Source organism: Mytilus edulis, chromosome 4 (assembly GCF_963676685.1).
Source record: "Mytilus edulis chromosome 4, xbMytEdul2.2, whole genome shotgun sequence".
NCBI classification, from domain to species: Eukaryota; Metazoa; Mollusca; class Bivalvia; order Mytilida; family Mytilidae; genus Mytilus; species Mytilus edulis.
Genome location: NC_092347.1, coordinates 4,743,907 through 4,758,460, shown reverse-complemented (window position 1 = coordinate 4,758,460; position 14,554 = coordinate 4,743,907). Strand labels below are relative to the sequence as shown.

Genomic DNA, 14,554 nt, shown 5'->3' with positions numbered 1-14,554 from the left:
CATTCAAGGAATACATACATTCGGGCAAACGCCCTCAAGGTGTACCATTGATAAAATGCTGGCTGATTATTTTTCTTCAAAATTTGGATTTTTATGTCCAAGCCGTAGCGGAGGGGCATTGTGTTTACTCTTATTTGTCTGCACCTACGTACGTTCCAATGTTGGTTTCCGTTCTTCAACTTTAGTTTGCCTCAACCAAATGCCATGAAATTTATACACAATGCTTATTACCACAAACAAAAAACAGATCAGATTTGAATTTTGATGGCTTCACTTTAACCGTTTTAGAGTTGTTGCCCTTTATAAATAGAAAAAAATCTGAATTTTTAGTTTCAGTTCTCTAACCTCTATTTTGCCTCAACCAAAAGTTAAGAAACTTATACGCAAATGCTTATTACCACAGAAACAGATCGGATTTGAAATTTGGTGGCTTCACTTTGGGCGTTCTCGAGTTAAACTCCTTTCTAAATGAAAAAAAAATAAATTTTTAGTTTCTGTTCTCTAACTTTAGTTTGCCCCATCAGGATAATATTGGTTAACCCGTAGCATTTATTTTTTTATTCATATTTTTCGTGGGTTCTTAAATTCCAATTTGAATAATATTATATTCAAATGATGACTTGAATTTCCGCTTTGAATTAAACATTTAACCAGACTATTTATTATTATCTTTCTGTTCAGAATTATATTAGATTTATAAAGTCTCAGTCATATAACTTAAAATTAACAACTCGGATCTATGCAATCATTGAATTTCAGATTTCACAATTTTTTTCGCCTCTAGGGTTTTAAAGACATTTAAAAGAAGCTTAAATACTAATTTTTGTAACACACCAGTGAATTAAGATTTTATATGTGACATCTTCGTACATTTATGGAATCGAACAAAACATAAAGTTTGTAGAGGGAATATTTCATCATGTAAAGGCAATCACGACTGTAAAATTACCAGAGAGCTTACATTTCATGAGCACGATACAGACTTTAAGAAAGTGTGTAGCGTAGGATTATCAATAAGTTTTTCCAAAATACCAAAATAGATAATAATTATGAGAAATCAATATTCATTATGAAAATCTCACCTTTTTTCAGATTCAATAAACAGAACTGTGAAAGTAGTCTGTTTTATATAAATTATTGAATATGATACCATTACTTAAGACGAGATTTTAAAAAGCATTGATATTCATAAAAAAAAAATGGGAATCGAATTGAAGTACATCTAATGATAAATAATCTCAGATAGGTAGTTTCATTTCCTTAATATAAGTCTGTTTTGGCAATATGGAACCAGAGACGTAGGTCTCTGATGTAACTATACACAAAAAAATATAGAATTTGTTCCCTTAAGATACATTTAAATACATTTATGGGATGCTTTTATCAAAGGAAATTTTAAAAAACTCTATGTTTTGCTACATTTGTAGGAAACAAACAACCTACCCGACATTCCCTTAATAAAAGCAAATGATGTTAGAAATAAATCTAGACCAATACAACTCATACACAAAATATTCAAATATGTGTACTGCAACTAGAATATTTCCTGTTTTCTTTCTTTCCTAGAACATACATTTTTAGGGGAGGTAACTCTGAAATTGGGTATTTTCTAAAGATGAAATTTTCATATTTTGTATTTCAGCCGGAAAATGTATGATGATCCTCTCTTTTTTTATATTCTTAAAGCATTTTCAAAAAGCAATCTTCTCGTATTTTATTTTACAATTCTATCATTTAGTTTAGATTCTAATCACACTAACATGTTGTTTTTTTGTATAATCCATACAAAATGTGTCATTTTGTCACAACCTTTAGCTTGAGAAAATGTGCGGTGACCTGTCATTTTTATTATATTTTTGAACATATATCAATATATAATACGTTTTGGAAAAGTATGAACAAATTCTATCATTTTTAATTTAGACTCCCATACCACCTTAATAACTTTTTAAATGAATATAACTGCAGCATATAAACACAATAAATCAATGTCAGAAAAATATCTATCAACTCTTTGTATTTGTCTCGAAATGTTCTAAGGGCTCGATAAACATCACCATTCTCATGTTTACAGACCTTGTACACATATTTTTTCTGGCATTGAACTATATAAAAAAAGCAACATATAAATCTGCATTTTGGGAATACGAACTGCTACGCAAAAATAAAAATGATATATCATGTACTCAGAAAGTATCTTTTATGACAGTAAATGTTCTATATCAATATTGCATTCGCCATTGTTTATAACGATACAAAGTATAACATGAAGACGATGAACATGTACAGTGTAACCGTTCTTACGTGTGACTGAATTCTGTTTAAACCGAAAGAGAGAGGATATATACCGAAGGGAAAGTCGAAACAAACTGTAATGCCATAGCAAAAGATTAAAATACGACCAAAATACTAACAACAGTACACAGATCACAACGCCGAAAACTGAAGACTTAACTAAACGAACCACACAAGCACCTGGTGCAAAATATTACCGGACCCAATATTACTATACCAAAAGCCCATTTTGACAACTAATGTTTCTTCAGTGATGCTAGAGGCCAAAAAGTTAACTAAAACCGTGTATCATTACATACAAGTACAATAAATAATTCGTTAATTTAGTAGTTTAAGGTAACGCAACCACCCTTATGTGAACAATCGTAAGTATCGCAGAGGGTTTGGTAATGTTACTAGTTTTCCTTATACTTCACAAATGAGAAAAAAATAACCACTACAAAAATTATCATCACGTATTAGAAAAAAGTTGATGATGTCTTTAATTTCTTTAATTTTTCAAATGTTTGTTTCATTTAAAGCTAGAATATATACAGGTATCTCTAGGATTAGATTCACCAACGACATCAGGAATGTAAACTGTACAAGATCCAAGTATAAAATTCTATACAATTCATTTTATAATACTTAATTAATTATAATCTCTAATTTCTGCAGATAATATGGATGAATCCCAAAAAGATTATGATATCTGAACGAGAAAGTCGATATATCGACGACCCTCGTATAAGTGTAGAGCGGCCATTTGTTGGAGACTATAATTTACACATAAGGAATGTACGATACGACGATAGAGGGGAGTACACCTGTAATAGTAATAAACAACCAGTAGAATCCAGACGGATCAGACTGATTGTGAAAGGTATTGCATAACTCACTTACAATAATCAAACTGCAACAAAATATTTCAAAAAGAGAGACTTAAGATACCAAAGGGATATTCAAACCCACAAGTCGAAAATAAACTTACAAAGCCATGGCATGAAACGAAAAAAGACCAAAACACAATAAATAAACAAAATACAACATAGAACACTATAGACAGAACAACATGAGCCCAGCAAAACATTAACTGATCTCATGTGCTCCGGAAGGGTAAGCAGTTCCTGTTGGTTTCTTATTAGTATCAGAAATAAAGACAACTACAGTATTACGTAAATGTAATTTTTTGAATTTTGGCTCAATTTTCTGCGTTGACTTTGAATTGGAAAATATTTGAAAGACTCGGGAATAAAGTTAATATTGTTATCATTGAGTCAAATGATATATGTTTAATGATCTATATTCGTAAACACTTCAGTGCCTTCTAAGTTTGTAAGAGATGAACAGCGTGATGAAGTTATAACCAGAGAAGGAACAACCGTCACACTTACATGCAATGCCACTGGTATACCCACACCTAATATCACATGGTTTAGACGTTTATCAAAAGAAGAAGAACATCCCGAACGTAAGCTTAATCTTTACTTGTCCTGTTTTATTTGTTACATATTAAACATCACATGAAAAAATGTAAAAAATAAACCAATGCATGATAGATGAATAAAGGCAATAGTTATGTGGTTAACACGTTTTCAAATATCATAAATCAATTAAAAGGACATATCAAAATAACAAACAAAAACTTTTGTATCACATGACCTCAGAAATGGAGTGAGACCAAGTGATGCGGCATGGTTAGCGTCTCGTCGTCTGCTTTGTGTGATTTCCCGCGTTGAAAATCACACTCGGTCAAAATTTCAAAATTGGAAATACGTCGCAATAGGTACGATTACAGTAATGGTTTGAACTAAGACTGCGGAAACATATCGCTAGTTTATTGAGACAAATATTTTTTTTATATCAGTCAACCATTTCTAAAAATTGACCGTAATACACAAATAGTGTCGATTGATTCAAGTTGTTCTTCCAAATATCTCTCTTAGAGCAGATTTTTGGTAAGCAGCATAACCCTTCTGATGAAGTTCGTTTAACATGAACAAACACGATTGAGACATTTAAACGCCTTACGATGAAACTGAGGTTATGCTACGATTTTGTTTTCAATCAGACTTCTTAAAGACTCAATAGGAAAAAGAAGTTTCATGTACATTTGGTAAATAACACATTCAGATTTAATGATGGCGTCCTGTTACTCAAAAACTAACATTTGAGTAAGTGCTTGTATCTAAGATATCCCATACTACCTAAACTAGAAAGTTCTGTTTATGTTTTTATCTTATCCTTAATACTGATCTCTGCCTCATCGTATGGCATTTACATATCTCCATAATACATTACACTCGTCCATGTGCATAATATACGGACTTCATTAAAAGGGGTGTCCTCCTTACAAAAAAAAACGTCACAAAAGAGCTATGAAGAAGAACGATTGCAATCAACACTGAATAAGAGTCACGGTCATCATTTTGTATTGGTTAAACAATTGGATGTGTCTTTGTCTCAATTCACTAGGGACATACTTACGCGGCATTACATTCAATAACTGTCTGATCTGTAAAAAGAATAATCATAAAAATACTGACCTCCGTAGAAAATTCAAAACGGAAAGTCCTTAATCAAATAGCAAAATCAAAAGCTCAAAAACATTAAACGAATGGATAACAACTGTCGTATTCCTCACATGGTATAGGCATTTTCTTTTTGTACAATATGGTGGTTTCAACCTGGTTTTATAGCTTGCTTAACCTCTCACTTTTATGAAAGTTGCATCAAATTTCATTATATTGACAACGATGTGTGAACAAAACAATCAGACATAATAGGTAATACCCCGGTAATGTAAAATAGGGATAAAGCAGTCAACATTGTTTTATAATCTTACAAACAAATATGTAACAAAGAAGCACAAAAAGACATATAGACAAAGCACATTTGCAAAATTGAAAGACAAGAATACAAAAATTTCCAGTAACACAAAACATATTTACGGGATGTTTCAGTACAGAGCCACGTCATATGTATCAAAGAAATACAAAAAAGCATATAGACAAAGCACATTAGAGGTAATGAAAGACAACAATACAAAACTTATCTTAGAACAATAACACAGTGACGGGATGTATAAGTGCAGAGCAATGTAAAAAACGTCGTCCTGTTTACTTAAGTTATAGTCGGTTGAAAACGGTCAGATTTTAATCAGATAGAGAATTCACATTTGGAGCAGGATGTGCTTACCCTTCCGGAGCACCCCAGTTTTTCGTATCTTGCTCCTCGTGCACACAGAATTTTTATTTTCATCAGATAGAGTATTAGTTGTCACATAAATATCACAATAAATATATCTTTAAGTTGATTTTCTTTTTTCTTTTGGCCATGGTTCAGTTTTCTTGCGACGTCCCTTTGTTGTGTTTTGCTTTTTTTTTGTATTGGTCAAACAAGGAAGGAGTGATGCAAATCGAAGAACAAAATTCAGATGTCTTCTGAAAATTATTGCATATTGGCAATCACACCAAAAACGATTTTTACTTTCGTTAACCTCAAGCGTGTTCGTCAGCCCTTTCAAAACTCCCTTTCAGCCGAAACTTTGTGTGTGTGCATGACATAATTTATAAACCATTCATTCCTGTTATTTATAGTGAGTTTGTTTTTCTATCCCAGCAGCTGTAAGACATAAAACAAGATTGTTAAGAAAAAAACACAAGGTGGGGTCTGAACAAATACGACCATGATGAAAGATGAATATTTAAAGTCAACCTTATGGAAGAACAGATACAATGTTTTAAAATCATCTGTCAAATTCAAGTTGATTTTGCATCGTGTCTTATAGAAGTTCCTGATAATGCATAAATACTTCTTTGACATATATGTTCTATAATATGATAACTAATGACAAATGTTATCAATTAATCATATATCTATTGACTGACATAAAACCTGCTGTCAGTTTGTTAACCTTAACAATACTTTTTGATAGAGACATACATTTATTGCATCACAAAACTCAATTAACTTAATTATTTGTTTAACTTTTCCTTGCAGAGGTCGGTACGGTGGGAGAAGTATTAATAATTTATAATATAAGTCGACATTGTGGTGGAATGTACGAGTGCATGGCATTTAATGGAGTATATCCAGCGATTTCTAAAACAATTAAAGTCGAAGTACAATGTGAGTAGTATTTAATACAATGAAAGTAGAACGAGATTCATATACTGAATATATTATATGTCATTTTATCACAATGCAGGATTTTCTTGAAGAAATTAGTAGATGAAAAATACAAGTAATATGAAACAAACAATAGGAGAAAAGATGTGGTGTGATTGCTTATGAGACAACTTTCTACCACAAATAAAATAACAAAGAAGGTTTACAACTATTAAAGGCCAAAGTAAAACAAAAAAAGAATGAATTCATCAGAACATTACAAGGAGCAAACACAACTAACAGTAAATAACAAGGACTTATGAGTACCACCCATGCAAATTACTACGCATCTTTGTAACGAAAAGAAATTTATACTTTTAGAATATCTTTATGAACAATAAGTTTACCGGATCGTATCTAAGTTTAGTAGATCGATAAACAACATTAACGTAAAAATAAGGATGTACCATTCCATAATAAACTTATATGGAAAACTATAATACTGTATGATCGGTACAACTAAAATTAAAGATTCGTATTTGTATAACCAATGTCATTTTTGTATAATAGTTTTATGAAAAGGCCTTCCATACATATACGTCGTTATTTTCTCATTCCAGTTAAACCAGAAATAACTATAAGAAATAGACGTTTAGGACAGAATGAGAACAAAGAAACAATGTTAGAGTGTATCGTCACAGCATCCCCACAAGGAGATAATTATTGGAAAAGGGGCAAAAATGAAATCTCTAAAAATGAATATGGTTATAGAGTGGAAGTTTATCCTGAAGATGAATATACTATATCAATTTCTTTAAGAATTTTGAATGTTAAAAATGATGACTTTGGTTTATATACTTGTGAAGCCAAAAATGCTTTAGGAATGTCAAGTGATACTATGGAATTATATGGTAAGTGCTTGTTTTACTAACTATCAAAAGTGTTTGTATTGTCAAACTTAGATTAGTAGAGAGAAAACATGTAATAAATTCTACTTAAAACATACCTGTTTATTTGAATTCAAAGATCATTGAGACTTATGATAATATGACGTTGAAATCCGCTCGTGGCAAGGTGCGTTAGACTTCGATCTTTCAGGACTATGATAGTTGGAAAAACACAATATTGAAAATAGATAGGGAAAAACAACAAAACATTTAGTATATTAGTTCTAATACATGTGATAAGTTGCAATTGTCTAGAGGTTAAATTAACTCGTGCATACAGATAGTATGTTTATTTTTGGTACATTAAAGTCAGTTTTGCAAACTGGAGCGACTCGATAATTTCTACACTTTTTACTTTTCCCAGGTTGTTTGTGTCCTTATTTGCCAAAGTTTTAATTGAAATGGTGGTTGTAAATTGCAGTCATTTAAATTGAATTATTTTTATTTCTTGATTACAGAATATGTAGAACCAACAATACCGCCAACAACGACAACTGCTGTCACTACAAAACACAAAAACTATAATCATAGACCAGATAAAAATAGACATTATAACAAACAAAACAATTTAGACACAGAAGAAGACAGTTTGGAGTATGTAGATGATGTTGATTACCGAAAAGCGTTGTCTCAAAATCCACGTACACAAGTCTCAGGTATAAATCTAAAGTTTTTATAAAGGGAGACCATTTTATATTTGGAATGAGACTGATTCCAAATTTTTGAAATGGATTTTCTTGTCAAATATTAGCAAAAGTGGAAAAGATTTTTTTTGCGCAGTTTTGTCGCGCAAAATATGGCAGTCATGGAACAGGTTATGATAAAACCGAAAATAAATCAAATTGTGGTTCCTAATAGATTCTTAATTTTGTACATTATGTTCATTATGTTCATAAATATTTTTTATGGAATTACTCTTGTACGGTCATGCATTGAAAGGAAAAAATACTTTGACAAAATAGAATAATAAAGCAAAAACTAATCTCAACTAAACTTCGAACCAGTTGATCTGAACCCAAAATTCAAAGCGAGGTTCTAAACTGGTTTACGTGAACATCATGAAATCATCTTTTAAATCATATCAGAACCCAAACCAACAATGTGGTATAAGTATTAATATTGCATCAATTGCATTAGTTACCTTAGTAAATTTTACGGACGCCATCAATAGTTGGTTGACCGTTATAAAATAATCGTTTCACAGATGATATCGGATATGTTTCTTACGTCATAACTACAATACCCTTCCCTTTTGATGAATGTGACTCACCGAATTAGACTATTTACCGGATTTGCAATAGCATAAGCAATACGACGGGTGCCACATGTGGAGCAGAATCTGCTTACCCTTCCGGAGCACCTGAGATCACCCCAAGTTTTTGGTGGGGTTCGTGTTGCTCAGTCTTAAGTTTTCTATGTTGTTTCTTGTGTACTATTATTTGTCTGTTTGTCTTTTTTTTCATTTTTAGCCATGACATTTTCAGTTTATTTTCGATTATGAGATTGACTGTTCCTCTGGTATCTTTCCCACCTCTTTCAGTGATACTCGTTTAATAATTAAATTTTGATTTATTATTTTATTTCACTACATTTGAAAACCCAAATAATTCTACCTCACTCTGAAAAGCTGTTCTAATCCTCTCTATGTTATTGAAGATAAAATCAATTATATAGTGACAATCAGAATGCTATGCTATGCCATATCAGATTTGTATGCAACAAATACAAACCTAACGCGCGAATCGGCAAAGTTTATTGTAGCAGTGGTTGACCTTTAGCTTACAGTTATATCGCTCATACTAATAAGACAAACTTCTACAAAATTAGCATTCGGAGGCATTATTGATAATGTCTACTGAGACAATTGTGTAAGTAGAACCATTTGTCAAAGAAGTCAAATTATCACATTTTCTGTAATATTATGATATGGTTTTGTGACTGGAACTTTACATTATTTAATGATAGGTACATTACACAACTTTCCGACGCAAAGTTGCACATTCGCAACAATGTAATTTTCTAAGAATAATATGCTTTATTTTTTTTATGCCCCACCTACGATTTATGCCCAACCTACGATAGTAGAGGGGCATTATGTTTTCTGGTCTGTGCGTCCGTCCGTCCTTCCGTCCGTTCGTTCGTTCGTTCGTTCAGGTTAAAGTTTTTGGTCAAGGTAGTTTTTGATTAAGTTGAAGTCCAATCAATCTCAAACTTAGTAAACATGTTCCATATGATATGATCTTTCTAATTTAATTGCCAAATTAGACTTTTGACCCCAATTTCACGGTCCACTGAACATAGAAAATGATAGTGCAAGTTTCAGGTTAAAGTTTTTGGTCAAGGTAGTTTTTGAAGAAGTTGAAGTCCAATCAACTTCAAACTTAGTACACATGTTCCCTATGATATGATCTTTCTAATTCAATTGCCAAATTAGACTTTTGACCCCAATTTTACGGTCCACTGAACATAGAAAAGGATAGTGCAAGTTTCAGGTTAAAGTTTTTGGTCAAGGTAGTTTTTGATGAAGTTGAAGTCCAATCAACTTCAAACTTAGTACACATGTTCCCTATGACATGATCTTTCTAATTTAATTGCCAAATTAGACTTTTGACCCCAATTTCACGGTCCACTGAACATAGAAAATGATTATGCGAGTGGGGCATCCGTGTACTATTGACACATTCTTGTTTTATTTAATGTTTCCTTTAAAAAAAATATGAATGATTATATAATTTTTTTAAATAAAACTATGTTTAGGTTAAAGGTATCAAAAACATGTATAAGAGATAAAAATATCAATTATTCATCTAAAGACAAAAATGAAAATGGTTGATTGATTAATGAATTTCAATATCGGATATACAGTGTTGAATAATTTCCAACGAAGAACAGCACTAGAAAAAGCCATTCAGTTGATTGTCTATTTGGGATCTTATCTTCAGCTTAGAGTTAGGATGTTCGGGTAAACTATCAAACACTCAAACACAACCAATAACGTAAAAAAAGGTTACAAAAGAATCATAGTTATCATATCATTTAGATAATAAAGTTTACAATAAAACAAATCTACTGATTTTTCCTATTTATTGTATCTATGGGTGGTTAGGGGGAGGTAAAAAGCCTGTGCTAGCAATAAGTTTTAATTTCAGCAAACACAGACTATTAACGATGATTTCTATGTCTTTAAAAATACTTCATTGCGATGTCATATTCAGGTTTGATTATTGAATTTGGATGTTTTGGGATTTGCATGTCCACCCGAATATTAGAATATGTTTAAAATTTGTCCAGTAAAATGTATCACTACGCCTCGTCATTTATCTTATATATAAAAACAAATGAAAACTAGGAATTCGAATTTTTACAGAAAATTGAAAGTACAGATTAAAATAAAAAAGTAAAAACACGAAGGCACTATCAAAACCTTTGGTTGAAGAACAACAGACAAAATCATGATAAAATACATAAGGTAGCTACCATTTGATTTTAATGGGGGGGGGGGGGGGGGGGGGGGGGCTAGGATGAAATTTGAAAAAAATAGACAGGACAGGAGTTTTGAGTTAAAAAAAAAGGCAGGATGAGACACCTGCAAAAAAAAAAGTCAGGACGACAATTCAGGTAAAAAAAAAGTCAGGATAAACTAAAAAAAAAAAAAAAAGACAGGACGGAACAGAGTGAAAAATAAAAAGGCAGGACAGAGATTACAGCTAAAAAAGTGCAGGACAAAATTTTTTACCCCCCCCCCCCCCCATAAAAATCAAATGGTAGCTCCCTAACGACGAAAACAGTCACCAAATCACTGCACATAAAACTACAAATTGGGCAAATACTACCTACTTACCTTTGTATGTGTTCTACTAGTTACAAATTCTAATGATAATTGCATTCGATAAAGTTACCAACGAGGGAAAGATGTTGAAATTGTGGCAAATATAAATGACAGATATCAATGGTAACCAGTTCGCAAACACACGATGACGTTCATTATTTTTTTTGGCAAGGTAACTTCCATTGTAAATAGCAATCATGTTTCAAGGAAAACATAAGAGGGATCGCTAGCTTATGAATATTGATCATCTGTGAAATATCTACTCAATATCCAAGTTTTGTTTGAGTGTTGTTATATAAATTGGAAAGTTCACAAATAAATAATTGAATTCATCTCTTTTTTGTGAAGTTCTCAGCATACACTCATTATCATAAACCAGATGTATGTCGAGAGTCAAGATCGGCTGAGGTTATTTTTGTAAATCGATACTTGTTAGAGTGATACAAAATGAATGTGTTAGTGCCAAAGTATAACCCATGTTAGAATTTTAACCCATCCTAACGATAATTCAAATTATCAATGCCCATTTTAGAGAAAGATTTCTTAAGCCAATTTTACTTATTTATTACATAAAATAGTATGATAAAAGATCTATACAGCACAATTTTAAAATTTAATAAATATTAATAAAAACAAATGCACTTCAAAAATAAGGAATTTTCTGGCACAATAAATTCATTCATCAACAAAATTTATCATTTTTTATGTGAACCTTTAAATTTTGATTATCTCGAACGCGATTTAAAACTTTGTCGATTCGATAACGGTTATGGTACATATTTTTGACCAGATTGTACACATCCAATACCGGCTTATAGTCTGGTGGTATCACGAGGATGGGGTTCCATTCTATTAATCTTTATGTTCAACAGAGAAGATACGGTGAAACATCTTAAATATAGCAAAATCTAAGGTTTGTTATCCTCGTTCAGAGTCCCACAAGGAATATTTATCAAATAGTTATTTTCAAATGTTTGTGTTTAATTGACAAATTATGATTCAAAATTGGTGGATGCATAATTTGAGCCATTTGACAAGAACAACTTTTGTGTTTATGTATTATTGAAGCCAGATATAGATATCATTTTGTTTTGATAATCGCGTGCATTTTCTATATTGAGTGCCCAAACTTTTGCTCTTAGCTTATTGTATGAAGTTGTGACAGAAATAGTTTCCCGTCCCTGAAACAGTTTGATATGTATAGTAAAGGCAACAGTAGTATAACGCTGTTCGAAATTCATAAATCGATTGAGAAAAACACAAATCCGGTTTACAAACTAAGAGGAGAACTACGACACAACAGAAAATACGGCTTTAGTACATTGAAATGTTTTCCTTCTAAAATTTAAACTATGACAAAATGCCTTTTTATTTTGCAGGTCAGATTGGAACTGGTGAATATGGTAATACCGGAGATAAAGTTCGGCATCCCCTTGGTATTTTGACTTTGACTTTAATCTTATTGAAGTTAGTAAATTGACATGACGAAGCGTTGTTTATAAGAAATAACGAGAAAGTATTATAGAAACCGGACATGATTTTTCTTATCAAATATTTGTTCGTCAAATTTGACGATTTATTTACTGGTTCGATATTTATAAAAAGAAAATCTTGTGAAATTAATTGACAATCAGCTAAAAACATGGAATTTCAGAGGAGAACATATGATTCGTCATACAAAGAATTGTCAAACTGTAGAGGTTTGCTTTCCAGTGCTGTTGAAATAAGTTGTATACATGCTTAAGATTATCATGATCTATGATAGTACCTAAAGGTCTTTATGACATTTCTTGAAAAGTTAAATGTGAATGTTTAAGGTCCATCATGTATCAAATTATTGGATTCTGATTATTATTGGTGAAGTAATCTACGTGCCAAATGCTACAACATAACATAAGAACACTGGTCTTTAATTTTGTATTTATTATTTTACTACGTCATATACTGTCAACACGTACACGATTACTTAACAAAGTTAATAATTTTATGTTTCTGTCAAATATTTTTAAAATTGTATATATGAATAGTTAAAGGTTTCATAACGAGTGAGAACTTGGTAGCGTTTGATATCAACAAATGTTAATAAATTTATTAATTTAGTAATAAAGAATTGAATTGAATTTTATTGATTTCAACGTATTTACGAACATGCCTTGGCAAGTTTGGTAATATTACTATTTAAAGTAAATAACGAGGGTTGATATCAAACGATATCCAATTCGCACAAGTTGTTTAACTGAGAGACTCGTTTGCACATACCAGTATGACATCATATGTCCAGTTTTTGCGTAAAACTTTAATATCAAACATATTAAAACCTTTCATACGCTTCATAACATGAAAAAAATAACAAATAATTAGATTTTTGTATATTATTGAAGAAAAACACATATCTACGTTGCCATGCAGGAAATGTAAATCGTTTTGACCTTTGAAAGCCATCAATGACCTAAAGAAGACCCAATGGAAATGTTGTAAAATCGTATTATGTAGATTAATAAGTCAGTCAAATTAACTCATTTTTCATCTCACTTTTTCGAATCACACTCCGTGCAGTGCGATACAAGAAATATATTTTCGTCGCAGACATATGCATGTAACAGGTCAAAACTTGAACAGAAGAATTATTTTACCCCATTATTTCAAATATGCTATTTGATAATTGCCCAAGTCATTTAAAAAAAAGTGTTGCTGTTAATTTTGTATGTATTCCAGACTGTAAAGAAAGTAGCTATCTGTATATAGTTGATTTCTGATTTTAAGAATTTTATTTCAATGTCTTTTTCTATTTGCCTTTATGTTTTAGTGATAGTTTTTGAATGGTGCAAGTTATGTCAAGGACAAAGTTTTTCTTGTTAGATTTTATATTTTGTATTGTTGATTTTATTTTGAAATAAATTGGTGTAATGTATATATGAAATGTATATTTGATAAGAATGTTCGAAGATTTGTAAGGTATGTGTCTGACAGTTTGTATTATTCCGATGACGGTGATATAAAATATATCTAATATAGTATTCAGTTGTATAGTGGTAAACTGTCTGCAACAGACATTCATCTATAGTGGGTTGTAATATATGTAAAAAGACGTTGTTTTTGTTTTTGTGTTTTTTTCCGTAATAAATCATTCATATAAAATTTGTTATTTTTTGTGCGTCTTTGCCATTCTTTTTTCTCAGTGCACAGCAAATAATAACCTCCTAATTACATTTATATCATGACTGAACTGTAGGATAGAGGCATTATGACATGTCTGAAGATTTTTAAAATAAATACCATGACACGGACACGTCCATTTATTTTTAAGAGTGAGATATCTATCTACTGGAAATCAATCATAATAGAAAAAGGATATATATTCAGAGCGATAGGATAGTGTTCATATGAATCTCTT

At 31.4% G+C, this 14,554-nt stretch overlaps 1 protein-coding gene across 1 annotated transcript in view; it reads left to right on the top strand.

The window, feature by feature from the left end:
* The window catches only part of LOC139518780 (limbic system-associated membrane protein-like), a 39,174-nt gene extending 24,874 nt beyond the window's left edge, over nt 1–14,300 (top strand). Inside the window, exons 3-8 of the mRNA XM_071310333.1 lie at nt 2,953–3,157; nt 3,596–3,745; nt 6,277–6,405; nt 7,005–7,295; nt 7,790–7,987; nt 12,540–14,300. Coding sequence (XP_071166434.1) covers nt 2,953–3,157; nt 3,596–3,745; nt 6,277–6,405; nt 7,005–7,295; nt 7,790–7,987; nt 12,540–12,640 — 1,074 coding nt within the window. The 3' untranslated portion in view covers nt 12,641–14,300. The remainder of the gene's footprint in view (nt 1–2,952; nt 3,158–3,595; nt 3,746–6,276; nt 6,406–7,004; nt 7,296–7,789; nt 7,988–12,539) is intronic.
* The last annotated feature ends 254 nt before the right edge of the window (nt 14,301–14,554 follow it).